The sequence below is a fragment of the Anguilla rostrata genome, chromosome 5 (genome assembly GCF_018555375.3).
Source record: "Anguilla rostrata isolate EN2019 chromosome 5, ASM1855537v3, whole genome shotgun sequence".
NCBI classification, from domain to species: domain Eukaryota; kingdom Metazoa; phylum Chordata; class Actinopteri; order Anguilliformes; family Anguillidae; genus Anguilla; species Anguilla rostrata.
This window is the reverse complement of record NC_057937.1, coordinates 46,878,081-46,893,879: the sequence shown is the minus strand read 5'-3', so window position 1 is coordinate 46,893,879 and position 15,799 is coordinate 46,878,081. Positions and strand designations below refer to the sequence as shown.

Below are 15,799 nucleotides of genomic sequence, written 5' to 3'. Positions count from 1 at the left end.
GTAAAGTGTTTGATTTTTAATACTGTAGTGCAGACCTTCATCTATCCTGAACACTAATTTTTTTTATTAAAAAAAAAGGAATAGACTGCATTCAATTTTATATTTATCAAGCCTTGTTCTGAATACCTCTGGAGACAATACTGCCACTCAGTGCACAAAAAAGTTTTATTGAAAAGAAAAATCAAATCCTTTTAAGGACAGAAAAAGAACAAACTCAGAAGCCTGGTACTTAGGTCCAAAGGTCCATTATTTTTCTTTGTTGAGGCAATTCTTGCTTGTCATGGAAAGGACATGCATTTGTCTTCATGAAACCTGCTAATATTAACAGTTGTATGAAAAAGGTCATTTTTGTACAGAAAACATTTATTGCATTGAAACCCTGTCGAAGTATGACATCAGTTTGTTGTCAAACTCTGTAATGGGTGTATCTTAAATATAATAGTTCTGCATAGACTGTAATTTCATTTAGACAGGTACTCACATGATATTACAGGTAGGGTAGACAGTAGTCAGAATTCAGGGTACAGATACAGGTATAAATATGAGGGGTGTAAGGCTAAAGGATTTGTCAGCATCCAGCTATTTTGCTCAGTTAAAATGTATTAAATTACCGGATTAAAAAGACAGGCTGCTCCATTCAAGTTGACATTCTTCAGTGTCAGATGGAGAAAAACGTCAGTTTTAAAAAATAGCTGAAAAGTCCTATGGAGAAGGTCAGAACAAAGCCTGTCACCAAGAGTAAGAAAATAATCACAGATGCATTCCTTGTCTTTGTAGAAAATGTGCTTGTAGCTCGACAGTGAGTGGACAGAGGTGCCTGTGGAATGGCACGTACAGTAGTAGCCCTTTCAGATGGAGATTTGGAGGACCCTGTGGAAAATTCCACTTCAATGGCACTGTGTTTTTCCTGTCCGCATCTTTTCTTCATTTGGATTTCCTTTGAAATGCCTGAAACGCTCTTCCAAGAAAGGTCACATAACTTTGAGAAAACTGGTACACAATTAAGTTTTTATCCTGGTGTCTAACTGTTTTATTCAAACTACAGTCGTTTTGTTGTTTTCCCTCTCAAAGTTCGGTGACGTAACAGCGATGGTATTGGTTCATGAAGCAGCCCTCTGTGTCTGTAGGGAACGCTTGCTCACATGACTGAGCATTTCTTTGGGGAGTTTGAATCTGCATTGGCCTTCTGTCGTATGCTTTCTGTTGGAAAAAAAAGAAAAGCAACCATGAGGCTAATATGAGATTGGGTGGTGGGCATGTAATATAACTACACTCTCCTGCAGTCAGAAAATATCTCTCCCCCCACCGGTGATCAAACGGCATGTTTCTGTTTCCTCTTTATCACGTTGATAAACCTCATTTGGCCCTTGTGGCAAGGGAAGGATTTGAAAACAAACACTGCCTTGAAGTACAGATTGTTTTGTGCCAGTTGACTGTTCTGTGGTTTTAAAATAGACTGCCAGCATGAAATTCCATCGGAAGCAGCTCGTGACTTGTTAATCACTCACCTGCTAAGTCTCTTCTGGAGATCCCCACTAACCCTTCATACAGGCCCTTGATGGGATTCTCCTCAGCCATTTTCACACCATGTAGCCAGATCAGAAGCATGCGGTGTCCATGCTCCTTGTAGCTTTTTGTGCCTGTAAACGATTGACAATATCGCTGTGAAGTCACTGTTTAACTGTGAAATCAATTTACTGTTTCAGAGGGTTCACTCATCTATGACCACTGCTGTTCCTGTCAGCAACTCATTTAGCAACCTGGATATTACAAATTCACCACTACTAATGAGTTGCTACTGTCTTTAAAAAAGGAAAATATTTTAATCCCGGAGCCATATATATCATTTGTTAAAATATCAGTTCTTTTCTATGAACTTCCTGGCTTCATTTACAGTTAGCTGCATCATGAGCTAATAAGTTAGCTAACTCACTTTTTTGTATACCATACCCACTACTGAAAGTCACTGGGGTGGTGTTCTGTACATTTTCTTCTTGAAGTGTTACATGTGACACATTACAAATATATTCTGCAGAAATTACTCTTAAATAACCTGTATGCTTAAGTTACTCTTAAGGTCAGGACCAACATATTCAGTAATTTCTGTTCCCCTTTAAAATGTGACCAATGCCATGCATAGTTATTTATTTACTTTTTCTCCTTGTGCTACTCACTATTCAGCATATATGCCCATATTTGTCACTTCTCTTATGATTTGCACTTATGTACCATGACTGATGCCTCTGTAATTTGCTCAGTATAAAAGTATCTACTACTGCTACTACTGAAAGTGCTAATCATAGCAACAGCATAAAAATATCAATTGGATGTGACTAGGAGGCCTAGGACCTACAGTTGAAATGACCGCTTGACTGTATGTGCGCTGCCTGCAGTGGTGGGCTCTGACCTGTCCACTGCTGCTCGATGGCCCGAATATGAGCGTCTGTGAACCTCCAGAACTGGGCCAGCTGCTTCCACTCGCCGGGCTTCAGGTACTTGGTGGCCAGCCTCCACAGGACGGAGCGGATGTGCTGCGTCTCCAGGTGGTGATCCTGCTTGAAGGTCAGGTGCCTGCCCTCCCAGGAGTCCGAGTCGCTGTTCATGTTGTCCTTCACAGGCGGAGTCAGGAGATGAGTCAGCAGGTGAACTGTGAACTCCCGCTAAAGCCATGTTCTAACCTTGCATTATTTCACAGTGTGCTGAAGGTGATACCTTTTCCCACTTATAAAACCTGTCAGCTTTGATGATCATGTCCACTAAGTTGACATGGTTTCCTCTAGCGGCTACCTCCAGTGACGTCTTTCCTTGCTGAAAGAAATGGGCAAATATTCATGAAGATCAATGTTTCTGAGCTCTACCCAGTACTGGAAGTATTACCGAGCTGGGTGTAAGTTTCAGATATTACAGAATGTGCATAACCAATGGTAGTAACATAAAATATTGATCTCACAGGCTTTTCAACATGTAGTAGAAGAGTCAAACTATGATAAATCAGAAAATATTCCATTTGAAGCAACAAATGGGTCATTAGCAAGTGCATTTTTTATTCGTAGGATATTATCATGGGAGATTATATTCAGTTTAGTGTCTTTAAACACGCTAAGTAATTTACTGTCTGTGTGAGACTAATCCAAGTAAACATTTACTATGCACCCATTCAGGTGTCTGCTCTGGTACCTTATCCATCAGTCTCAAGTTGACCCCTGCAATGAGGATCATTTCAGCAATGTCCTGGCGTCCATGCTCCGCTGCTATGTGCAAGGCTGTCTGTTGCCTCTACAAAAAGAATTCACATTAAAATAAGCTAGACACTTATTACCATGAGAATATCAGTCATTCATTACATGATTGTTTGATAACATGTAAAAATGTGTGTGTGTGTGTGTGTGTGTGTGTGTGTGCGACTGTGTGTGTATGTATGTGTGTGTGTGTGTGTATGTATGTGTGTGTGTGTTTGCGTGTGTTTGTGTGTGTTTGTGTAATGCATGCACTTTTCTTTTCAAATAATTCAACACATCACTCACATTATCTGGAATGTCCAGGTCACAATCCGTATCAATTAGTAGCCTCACTATCTCTGCATAGTTGTAGAACACGGCCATATGAAGAGGTGTAGCATGTTGCTGTTGAAACACAATATTTTGAACTCAGACATCTTGCAAAAGTCACAGACACTGTAGAGTCAAACAAATTATCCAGTACCCGTACACCGAAGCAGAGGTTCAGATAAAAGGAAATTCACACATCAGCCCTGAAATGGCCTGCTGCTGTTCACGGGCTGACATACAGGGGATCCACTGAACCTCAGTACAACTGAAAGGAAAATTCCCAACTTAGACATTTCTGATAGAGGTCAGTTACATTGTGACACATTACATTTGCCTAGAATATAATCATTATTATTCATGATAATATATTTAATCTTAATGTACAGTAGTTTTGATCACGTGACGAGAATGCATGACAATTCAGTTCTGAAGTCTGAGCCAGAGATCCGTCAATGCAGTCTGCACAAAGAGGTGATATTCCCACAGTCTGCATACAGTTACTACAGCACCAGTTATTACTTTGTGTCATAGAATGTATCACATTGCTTCTCATTTCCTCATACTGTGTCATACTGTGACTGTGGAGTATCAGCAATATGTAGAAAATGTTTCATGATTTGTTTTTCACTTCATAAGAAACAATAACAACATTTTTATTATTTTTCATGTACATTTTTCACTTTATAATATCTATTGCCTTGTGATAAGTGCCTTGTTAAAGCAATGGGAGTTTCAACAGAAGTTCATGGGGACTACCCAGGTATAGCTTCTGTGATGCAGTTAAAGTATGTTTGGAATGTAAAATGTGAAGGACTACCATTAGATGGCACCATTGAGTCACTGGTGTTCAGCTTTCAAAAACTAAAAGGACTTATTTCAAGTGAACCCATTCTACACACAAATCACACATGCATGTTCCTTAATATTACACTACAAGAGATGCTGTCAGTTGGGCTGTTTATCTTAAAAAGATATATGCACTTTCCTTTTATTAGTACCATCAAATCCAAGGTGCTTTTTAGTTCTAAAACTGAAGCAAAAGGTAAAACATACTTTCTCTGCACAGAATTGCCCTACCTTTTGATTGATGGATGGATCATGCATCAAATAATGCAATTTGAACAAGTGAAATAGAATGATTACCTCTCTTTTTCTCAATGACAGAGACAGAAACTCAATTTCTACTTCAGTATAGTGGGTCAGTTCTGTCGCATAGCACCACTGCCTCTCAAGCCAGCAGATATTCGCTTATCAGCTTAGCTAATAGGCAGGAAGGTAGTTTAGCCAAGTTCCTGAATGTATGGTCTGAGTTAGCCCTGCAGGGTTATAAAATAAACTGAAATCAGGCTGGGGCTCCAGTAGGAAGGCTCACAGTAGCCGCTGCCTTAGCCGTCATAGGTTACATACGCTGGAGGCCGAAAATTGTATAGTAGCAGGATGGAGCTTCTATCCAAGTCTTTATTCTAGTTTTTTGGCACAGAGACTACATGTATTCTGTTTTGACATAGTGTAATGACATGGTATACTTTATAGTGCCTATCCTCATCTTCTCCCGTTATTTTGTCCCTGGGCTCCTGCCCCTCCCTCGCCCTGAGTTCACGGACCACTCTGGTCCTGCTTCCTCACCCAGAGTTCACGGGATCGCTCCAGCCCTGTCCCTTGCTCTGTGGTTGTAGACTGCTGCAGCCCCGTTCCTCCCATGGTTCATGTCCATGCCTTAAGGCAGCCAATGCTCCACATGCATCACCGTGCACTTGTAAACTACACTATACTGAACTATACAATTTATTCAAGTTAGTTTATTACCTCAACTGTAACCTACTCAACCCATTTTATTTTCTGTGCTAGATCTCTGTTACATATCTATAGCCGGGGTTCCTCCCGAGATTTCTTCCCATTGGGGAGTTTTTTCTCGCCACCATTTGAGGTTTGAGGGTTTCTTTTCCCCACTGGGAGTTCTTTATCTCATGTGCTGGAGTTTCAGGCCTGGTTTCTACTCTGGTTTTGCTCTTTTTCTGCTACTGAGTAAAGCATCTTTGTGACAGTTTTCTGTTCAGAGCACTATACAAATAAAACTGATTTGATTTGATTGTCTATTGCAGAGGTTCCCAAACTGGGGTCTGGGGACCCCCAAGTAGGATTCCATTACACGTTTATGTTTGCATACTTCAGAAATAACACTTCATAAAATCCCTTATAAAATAAACATTGCCTGCTGGGCCAATGGAGGTCATGTTACAGGAGGGGCTCAGGATAAACATGTTTTGTAACTCTTGGCAATAGTTAGGCTGCAGTGCACAGGGCCTTATCTTGGCTGACACAGGGTCACACTTATTCCCCTTGCCTTGGGCAAAGGGCAAAGGAGAACAAAGGGCAAATCTGATCTGACCAGATGTCCACAAAATGCACTTAGCGGTTCCAGTAAAGGTCAAGGGTCGCACAAGGTGGATAGCAGCTCTGATGGGCCTTCAGGGAACTGCAACTTGTGCTCACAGAAGTAGACAGAGCGCCCCATGATTAAGCTGGCCCCACTGCCCCGCAGGACTGTACGTGATTTATTAGAAGGGGTAGAAGACAAATGGATTCAATAGGCTTTGTCTTTGACTCCAGCACGCCTGATGCGCTCAGCTGCGAGGCAGGTACGTCCCGTTCTAACACCTCATCCTTTATTTTCTGAGCAAAACCTGGTAGCACATTAATAACAGTCACACAGCACTGTTTTTTTTCCCCTTCGCGCTCGCAAGAGTGGGTTCCAGAACCACTTACACTGTCCACGGCGTCCGTGTTGATTCCGTGGTCCACCAGCAGTCTTGCCACTTTTCCATGGCCGTGTTGGGTAGCGTAATGGAGGGCATTCGTATTCTTCTGCAGAAATAAAACCCCGCAGAAGATGGGTTGAGTCACTGGAAAGCACATTTGATAGGGCCCATAATAGCCTTCATGTAAGGACCCCCGCGTGCACCACAGAGGTCTCAAACTCATTTTACCCATGGCTAGTCCCCATATTTTCATTGCTTAGGAACCTTGCTTTTTTGGGTTGCTACAGCGAGCTCTATAATGTCTGGGACAAAGATATATGTATATAATCTGATAATGTGCACTTTAACCACATGTAAATTGATTGATTATACATCTAAAATTGTGGCGTACAGAGCCAAATCAAGAAAAAAATAATATGCCTTTGTCCCAAACATTATGAAGCTCACTGTATATCACCCCTGCAGACATTACCTGATAAAGCTTGGTGGGAAGCTAGAAATATACCTAGATATTCTTCAAATTTATGAACCCATGTATTCTGCATTGTTTCATGCATTTACCTTTTTTTATCACAGAAAGGTCATTTTCTTCTTACGGAAATTCATTTACACGTACATGAAAATATGCATACGAAGTATCGGTAAAACTTACATTTGTTAGAGCATTGATGTCACAGTAGGACTCCAAGAGCAGTTTGACACAGTCATAATACCCTTCATCAGCGCAGAAGTGCAAGGCTGTCAATCCATCCTGTTTTGCAGATGGCACAGTGTCATCCAACCACCACGACTCCCACATGTTCAAACAATATCAAGAATTTTGACCATATATTCTACTCAAAACAATACAGCTAACCCTGTTTGTAAGCATATCAGATGTAAGAATAACCTGAACATAGAGATGAAAATCTATAGGATGGAATTATTCCTATATAAATGCTATTTGAATACTCTGCATGTTAAGTTAGCAAACTATTCCCAATAATTCTCAAAATATGAAATATTAACAGAATACACATGATCATTTAAAAATTCATATTCTTTCATCTAGAGTTAATGAAAATCTTTTTCATCGGAAGTGCGCTCATTGTGTAACCTGCCCAACTTGAGTGTATCAAAAACATGACAGAAATTACAGTTACAATGAATAGATTCACCAAAAAATAAATTTGCTATGCAATTGCTGTCGAATTACAAAATGAGTGAAACAGTTATGTTTAAAATAATAATTTACATTTCAGAAGTAAATTTGGCAATAGGGTGTTTTGGTAGGGTGACCAGATTAATTGGAGGACCATGTACATGATGCAAAGATGTCTGGTCACCGTAGTTTTTGGTCATACATCTCGAAAAGGTTGTAAGACCAACACCAAGGGTTTCATGGGCTAATTTTATGTTTCAGTTGAATGGCTCTCATTTTACACTTAAAACTCAGCAGAGAGGTTCCAGTTTTGGACAAAACCCATTACAGGCAGAAATAAAAAAGAACAGAGCCTTCCACTCACAATGTTTTTCTCATTGATGTCCACGCCGGTCTCCAGAATCTTTTGCAGCACCCTGTCGTGTCCATGCTTGGCAGCTAAATGTAGTGCAGTGTTCAGCTCCTGTGTGAAAAACATCAGGATGTATTGCTGCCTTATTATCCTGTTTATCTTACACGTTCATGCCCGCTTCCCTCCCCAGTGACTCCCCCTAGTCATGCTGTCATTAAGATGACATGGTGTAGATTTTTTTAAAAAGTATTTACATTTAAAAAGTAAATGTATAAAATTTACTTTATTATTTTTCTCACGGATTTGGAATCACCCAATAGTGCCCCTAATCATGGCTATTCCACAAACACCCATGTAAGAACCACTGAAGCTGAAGTAGGGGTACTCCTCTGACTCACTTGCCTGTGTTCTATTTTACATTAACTTCTGTGAGAGTGTGCTGGGTAGAGAAGGATTCAGAGGGATATTGAGTTATTCTCAGGTTAATAAAGGGAGATGATACACTGCACTATCAAAATCAATAACAGCACAGAACTCACACTCCGCCTATCAAACATTGCCCTGAGCAAATTAAATTCTTGTTGGGGGGGAGGGGGCATGTTCTCCTTAAGTCAAACAGTCAGCAAGTCGTCTTCTTCAGCTTCTTCCTTGTCTTGAGCCAGGGTGGGACAGGGGGTGCGGTTACCTTGTCTTTGAGACCATGGCCACAGCCGAATCCAATGAGGAACTCCACTATTTCCAGTTGTCCATGCTCTGCGGCCAGATGAAGTGCCGTCCTGTCGGACTGAGGGCAAGGGGGGGGATGAGTGCGGTCAGAGAATACGTGCATGATGAGACCCTGCCATCGTGCTCAACTGAAACCCTCCCTTCCCTGTGGACGCTAGTGTCAACTGTGCATTGCCCTGCTTGGCTGCTAAACTACTGGAACAATGCCTTAACAGGATGACCTACCCCGCAATGCTGAACATTCCTTCCAAGGGCCAATGAGGACATACAAACTGACAGTTGTAACTAAGCATTATTGTTCGGTGCTCTTGACTCTTCCAGGAGAAACCCATTCATCAGCGTGCACAAGGGTATTCAGAACCTGCATATTTCTCTCATCATAGCTTAATGCATACATTCTACCGTCAGCCACCAATCAGAGTTAATGAACCGGCTGCTGCAGCGAGATAGGAGAGATAGAAGTGCCTTTATTATTTAATCAGTTTTATTTATCTATTCATTTATAACCCTGTCTCCCCTTATGCAGCTGTGACAGCAATCCTCAAAAGGGGTAACCGAGGTCATCCCTCTCTCCCCTCCTCCATCACTCCATTGCTCCAGGTCTCAAAGAATGTGCTTAAGGAGGGAAATTAGTCACAAATGTTTATCCACTGCGCCCTGAAAGTATTGCTCCCAAGCCACTTCCTACTGCCAATTCATTAATGAAAGTCTCAAAGAGCGGTGTAGGATCCGCCGAGCACTTTCTGTAATTGACATTATTGATTGTGTCATTCCGCTCCGTGCCTTGAGCGACCACACCTCACCCGCTCCACCAAGGACACTTCTCGTGTACAGAGGGAGGGGACATGAGAGTACACAAACCCGATCCCAGCTCTTTAGAGCTGTCCAACGAAAAACAAGAAAAAATAAACATTTTTTAATTTTTCAAATGTGTTTTCACAAACATCCGCATGACAAACACGCTACTCAGACTCAAAATAAAGAAGCTGCCCCCACGCTAGACAAAGAAATGCCATAAAGTCGCCGTGATGTGACTGGGGAAGTGATCCATGCTGCAGGATGTCAGTTATAGCCAGTGAAATGTGAGCTGCACTCTTCTGGTTGGATGTTTATACCACTGCTTTTAAAGCTGTGATATCAGTCATTGTAGAATAAACTTATTTTATATTTATGTTCAGTGCCAGGCAGGATATAGGACGAGTAGAGACACCTATCAGTCCGTGATTCACAGATTCCCAGGATGAGGTCTCTTTAAGCAGGCATGATGCCAACTTTTACTGATGTAAAGAATGAATCACTCTGATAACAAGGCACAATATGTACAACTGTAAAGCACAGCCACTATGTCTGCAGTTCCACCTTTGAATACAAAGCGTTTGCACAACTCATGAAGATAATGCAGGCGTTACTTAGACTCTCCTGAGCTACCCATGGCTTATTTGACAGTCAATCAAAATAAAAATGTGTTTTGTCATATTGACTGTTATTTCATTTGATGTATTCTCATTTCAGAGCAATAGCGGCATCCATGGTTTGGTACTAAGTCTCCAGAGCATGCAGGGCTGTAACGATATTGCATCTTCTCTGACTGCCTCCCCTTGGGAAAGCCCTATAAAGACAGGAGCATCCAGACCTACGCCTCACCTTGTCCCTCTTGTCCAGTTGCACGTCCTCCAGGTCTTCCATAATGAACTCAAGCACTTTAATGTGACCCCTCTGAGCAGCACAGTGCAGGAGATTTAAGCCTTTCTGAAGCAAGAGAGCATAATTACAGTGAGCCACCTACATGGCTGAGGTTTGCTTATAAGGAGATACAAGTCCAGTTCTAAAATAATTAAGATCATAAACACATCACGGTAAATGAACACACACACACACACACACACAGACACACACCATAAGCTTGACTATGTGAATATTCCGCGTTGATCGCCTCTGCCCATTGAGAAGTGGCTTACTTTGTTTACACAGTTTAGCTTTGCTCCAGATGCTACCAGGATCTGGAGAATCTTGAGGTGCCCGAACCAGGATGCCAGCAACAGAGCGTTCATACCAAACTGCAAGAAAACAACCCCTCATTGTGTAAGTTGAACAACCTATGACCTAGTGACTATGGTTCATTTTGCTTTTCCAATGAAGAGGGATGGACAGCTCATAATTTCAACTGCATTGACTGAATAGCAAATACATACACGTAGAAATGATATTACAACAGTGGCTATAATGTTATTCTATCTAGCTCAGAAGAACACAGACCTGTTTTAGGCATTCAAACATAAAATGTCACGTGGCTGAACTACATGCCATAAAATATTTATCAAGGTTCCCAGTAACCACAGAAATACCCTGAGGCCTTGCTTCATGGTGTGTGCCTGTGTGTGTGTGCATGTGTGTGTGTGTGAGCGTGTGTGTGTTATATGTGTTTGTGTGTGCGTGTGCTTGAGAGAGAGAGAGAGAGAGATGGGAACAGGGGAAGAGGGAGTGCATGCCAGAAAGAGAGAGAGAGAGAGAGAGAAAAGATTTTCTGGAACACTATGCTCACTTCCAGCATCCCTGGGTTTCATGTGCTGTGCAAGACCAAGCCCCTGTCAGGAGCGATGGATGTAAAGCCTTCACTCATCCATAGGGCTCTCCATGCATTAAAAAGTACTATGTCCTCTAAGTCAATTCATGGATGTAGCAGAGGTGGAAAAGCTTTGAAAATATTCGAAGCAGGGCACACATAGGGAATAGTCAAGGCCACCTGCATTTAAAAGCAGAATTGGAGAGGAACTCATGCATGTCCACAGAGGAGTAGCTGCTCCATACAGCAAGCCAGTGCTTCCTAATTCTGGTCTGAGGGATACACTTACACATTCTAACAGTGCATAGTTCAAGACTGAACGAGCTCTTAAATGAACACTGTTCATGAATTTGCTTCTCTTGTCAGTTGTATACAGTAAGTTAAGTTGGAGGTGCATTTTATCAGAGATGAAAGGTTTTCTCATCTCACTGAGTTTTTGTTCACGTGCCACATGCGCAAATTGCTGAATGCATTCTAGGTAATTGATTAAGACAAATCAGTTGTTCTGCTAACATCTAATTAAACTGAATAAAATAAGACAGCTGCCCTACATTTAAGAGGAACACATTAATGAAGATAATTATGAGACCACTGTTATCTTCCTTGCAGCGCACTGACCTGCAATGGCCCATCAATTTTTACACATATTACCTACCATGGAACGTCAAAAAAGGCAGCACTACAGTGCGATCAGACAAAGGAGCCATGTTTGTTCTGAAATGAAGACCCAACGTGCACAGCAGCTTTCCCACGACCAGGACTGGGAATCAGTGGAGCATGAAACCGTGACCAAAGACAACAGGGCAGGAGCAGCACGAGGGGGCGAGGCGTCGTGCCAGGGGCACGCTGTGGGCACCTACGCTATCTTCAACGTCCACCTCAGTGTCGTGGTCCAGCAGCAGCCTCAGAGCTCGCTCGTTTCCCATTCCCGCGGCCCAGTGCAGAGCCTTCCGGTCGATCTGGAAGAGGATCATAGAAAGCAAGGGAGGCTGGGGTCGGCAAGGCATCGCATAGGCCAACAGAGCAGCAGAAGAACGTTGCAATAAAACCAGAGCAGTTAACTGGGAGGAAGAAAACTCATTAATCAAGCAGTGTATGACAACAAAATGTTTTATTATAAAATTAATAAAATTATGAAAAGTAATTCATCAGCATTATGAAGTTATGGACAATTACTAATGTCTGTGTAGAAAATCTTCCAGCAGTGTTGTTCACGTGAGGAGTGATCTTGTGTGTTTAAGTACAACGGTAAGGAATAGGTGCTCAATGTCAGCATGGTTAGACTTGAAATTCCACATTACACAAGGAAGACATACAGTAGGGAAAGAGCAAACAATCTCCAATACGAAAAAGCTATGATCAGATTACACATTTCCGTATCTTATGTGAAACCGGGAGCATGTCCTGTTTCAAAGGCAACAAGAAGTGTTTTTTTTTTCTTTTTCACTAAGCCCTAATGTGAAACTGGCTGAAACAAAACAATGACCATAGAGCTATTGATTTCCATGTGGGCTAGACTTCCTTTGATCAGGGACTTCCTGTTATTTCAGTAGCCTACTTGTTAATATCTTATGCCAGCAGCAGTCTACTCGTGCAATGGAAAAAGCCTCCACCACATTCATTTTTCCACCTTCTTCAATGGCTTTAAAGGTGTCAAAAACATTCCCTTCTGCAAAGTGACAGATCTCTGCAACAGTGATGGTGGCTTTGCTGAAGTAAACAGTCTCTTTCAGCTCTCTTGGTGAGTTAATGGACTTTTCTTTGTTTATGGTTCATTTACAGATTATTGTTGATTAATGGGGCATACACATTTCCCCCATGCCTTTCAATAAACATAATATTTGTACATAAATGGCAGGGAGATACTTGTAGGAGAACAGGACCTTAAACTGTGCCAATTAGTCACAAACCCATTTGTCAGATGAATTCCAGACTAACACTCGGCGAATAAGTATGGCGGTAAAATTATAAGAAAATCACCAGAAAGAAAAGGGACCTGCAGATGTGTCAGCAAATGCTGCTTTTTGCTGAAAAACTCACTTTGTTTTTGGCCTTGATGTCAACCCCTTTTTTCATCAGTTCTTGCATTTTGTCGGTGTCATTCCTCCTCACTGCATCATGAAACTCCTTCTCAGACCGGAGCACTGAAACAGGATACAAGCCTCAGTCTCTGTCAAGCATTAATTTGCCAGCCTGTCCAGTTAATTTATTCACAATACAATATATTCTGCAATATATATTCTGCATGGTATTTTTTCTCCATTGCTTGCCTGCAGTACATTTATAACCATTGCCACCGTCCACAACTGCCACACACTAAACTGCCATTATTTTAATGTCTGTCTCAGTAATCAGTTTGACTTCTTGCCCAGACTTAATGATGGCCATTTAAACAGTCATAAAACATTTCAATCATATTCCCCATAACCATTACAACAGTTCAGAGATAGAAATTCCAACAGCTGAGGTTGAGGGTAAATTCCAATACTGAATGAAATGGAAAGCTTAAAAAAGCCTGAGTTATACCCAACATATATACCCAAAAACTAAACTGCTTTTTCAGCAAACAACTGTTTCGGTCCTGAGAACAGCATCCACAGATAATGGAATAGTTCCTTTTAGAGCCGCAGTTTCACATTTCTCTACTTTGCTGTTCAGAGAAACATTATTATAGTTTGAGTGCATAAATCTTCTTAAGTGAGACAGGTTATTCATGTGTGTCCTACTGTGACTCAATAATTATCGATAACATTTTCCACACACATAAACCTAGCAGTTTGTGCAAATAAATCTTACCCATTCAGCTGCTGAATTAAAGTTTGTCTTGCATTTTCAAGTAGATAAATAAGCTCAATTTATAAGTAATTTCCAGTAAACTGGAACAAAATCCTATAAACTAGAATATGAGGCAATGAGACAATGACACCTTTCAAAGATGGCTCTAACTCATACCACACCTAGCAAGGGGAAAACCTGATTCTAGAATGCCTAGCATAAACTGATGTTGCGAGAACAAAAGTTTAAATAAAAATAAATTGTTCAAAATTTAGATAGCACATATCCTGAAAACTTGGTGCGTTTCTCAAATTACTCCAGTCCACAAATCTATCTGCATGCATATGAAATAACAAGATATGGTACTGTGACTCTGTGGTACTGTGTAGCCTAAAGAGTAAATAATGAATGCATTATCACAAGCATTATTATATAGCCTATTAGATCAAGTCATCAAAGTCGTTGCCCACTGGGATTTGTGCTGCCATTTGAAATATAATTGATAATAATAAATACATTGAAAAAAGAAAACACTCAGTAAAAAGGCAGCATTTAATGAACTATTTAATGAAGATTTAAAAAACTGTATAAAACTGTATTAATCCTGTTATTTTATGGGATGGTCGTTAAATGAGTCATTGCCAAAGTATGTCATGACTTTAACAGTGTTTAAAAAAAGCAGTGAAATCCTGTAAATTGTGAACATTTTACTGTATAAATACTGTTTTTTTTTTTTTTTTTTTTTTTTTTTACAGTCCAGCAAAGTCTCATAGCTATAATTTAGGGTATGGCCATAATTAACTGGAATTATATAGACAGAGATAATGCCTTAAGTGCAAAGAAGGCCTTTTGCGAATTTTTGCATTTAAAAAAGAAGGATTTAATGTACATCATCCTTTTACAATAATAGAAACCTTGAACATAAATAACAGACTTTCCAATAAACAGAGAAACATTTATTTCTGTGGCTAATTTACAGCTAATAAGAATGTACGCTGCACCCAGATGTCTACAGCAAGCTGTTTATCTTTCCAGTAGAATATGTGATCTAAATGATGAAATACTACTACTAGGGGTGTTGAATAAACAGCAAGTTTCCCGCGAAGTCAAATAAGAGCCCAATTACAAATGAATAAGAACTCTACACGGTGTTAACTCACAGTTATATTTGCTGGCTATATAGCATTTCACTCACTGATGCAAAGCTGCAAACAAATACTAAATCCAGCTCTCAGATCTCATTGGGGGGAAAAAACGGTGTGTACTTACAAATATCATCCTCTGACACCAGATCGTCCTCCATGCTTTGGGTTAATTGAAAACGCTAAATTTTAAGACGACGGCATAGTGCTTTCAGGCTTCGGACGTCCACATTATTGTTTTATTCCGACTGCACAAATCCAGGATACAATATTGAAGCCTGCCGCTAGACTAGATGCACATCCGGGTGCTGTGTGGACCTGCCCACATCCACGAGCAGCCATCAGAATCAGTTACGTGATACTAGCTATAATTTCGTTAATGACAGTATTTTCATTTATATCTGAGCTATCTGGATCCACTGGATCTAGTGCGAATAGACGGCACGTTCTTGTAAGAAAAAAAAAATTGTATGCTACACTCACAAGCACACACACGAAAAGCATAACGATTCTTTATCAATGATAGTATGCACTGATTGCTCTGTCGGCTACTGATCCTTACTACTGTGACTGGGACAACAGGTTTTCACCCAAGGTTAAGACCTTCCACGGTTTTTCAACAATTCTGTCCATACACTTGCCAAGAACATTTACCTTTCTGGTATTCATCAAATTATATCATTGGCACCCATTCGGTCTCGTAAGTAATGAAAACTAATGGGAAAACAGCCATCGAGGAACTCAAAAACAACAGCTGCTTTCATGTACACTGGCCTATTTTATTATGTTGGAG

The 15,799-nt window shown here is 40.8% G+C and overlaps 1 protein-coding gene across 1 annotated transcript; it reads right to left on the bottom strand.

Moving 5' to 3' along the window:
* Positions 1-147: 147 nt before the first annotated feature.
* ankdd1a (ankyrin repeat and death domain containing 1A) lies at positions 148-15,306 on the bottom strand. The gene is made up of 15 exons (XM_064336641.1): positions 15,134-15,306; positions 13,130-13,233; positions 11,950-12,048; positions 10,485-10,583; positions 10,171-10,275; positions 8,486-8,584; positions 7,813-7,911; positions 6,960-7,058; positions 6,315-6,413; positions 3,525-3,623; positions 3,178-3,276; positions 2,713-2,808; positions 2,408-2,609; positions 1,509-1,640; positions 148-1,200 (listed from the first exon to the last, which is right to left on the bottom strand). The coding sequence occupies exons 1-15, from the start codon at positions 15,165-15,167 to the stop codon at positions 1,139-1,141; spliced, it is 1,527 nt and encodes a 508-aa protein (XP_064192711.1). The 5' UTR covers positions 15,168-15,306; the 3' UTR covers positions 148-1,138.
* Positions 15,307-15,799: the final 493 nt, after the last annotated feature.

Coding starts and splice junctions, on each gene's coding strand:
- ankdd1a (XM_064336641.1), bottom strand. CDS start 15,167: ATGGAGGACGATCTGGTGTCAGAGGATGATATTT. Junction 10,584..11,949: donor AGGTGGACGTTGAAGATAGC/GTAGGTGCCCAC, acceptor GTTTTCTTGCAG/TTTGGTATGAACGCTCTGTT. Junction 8,585..10,170: donor AACTGGACAAGAGGGACAAG/GTGAGGCGTAGG, acceptor CCTTGCCCTCAG/TCCGACAGGACGGCACTTCA.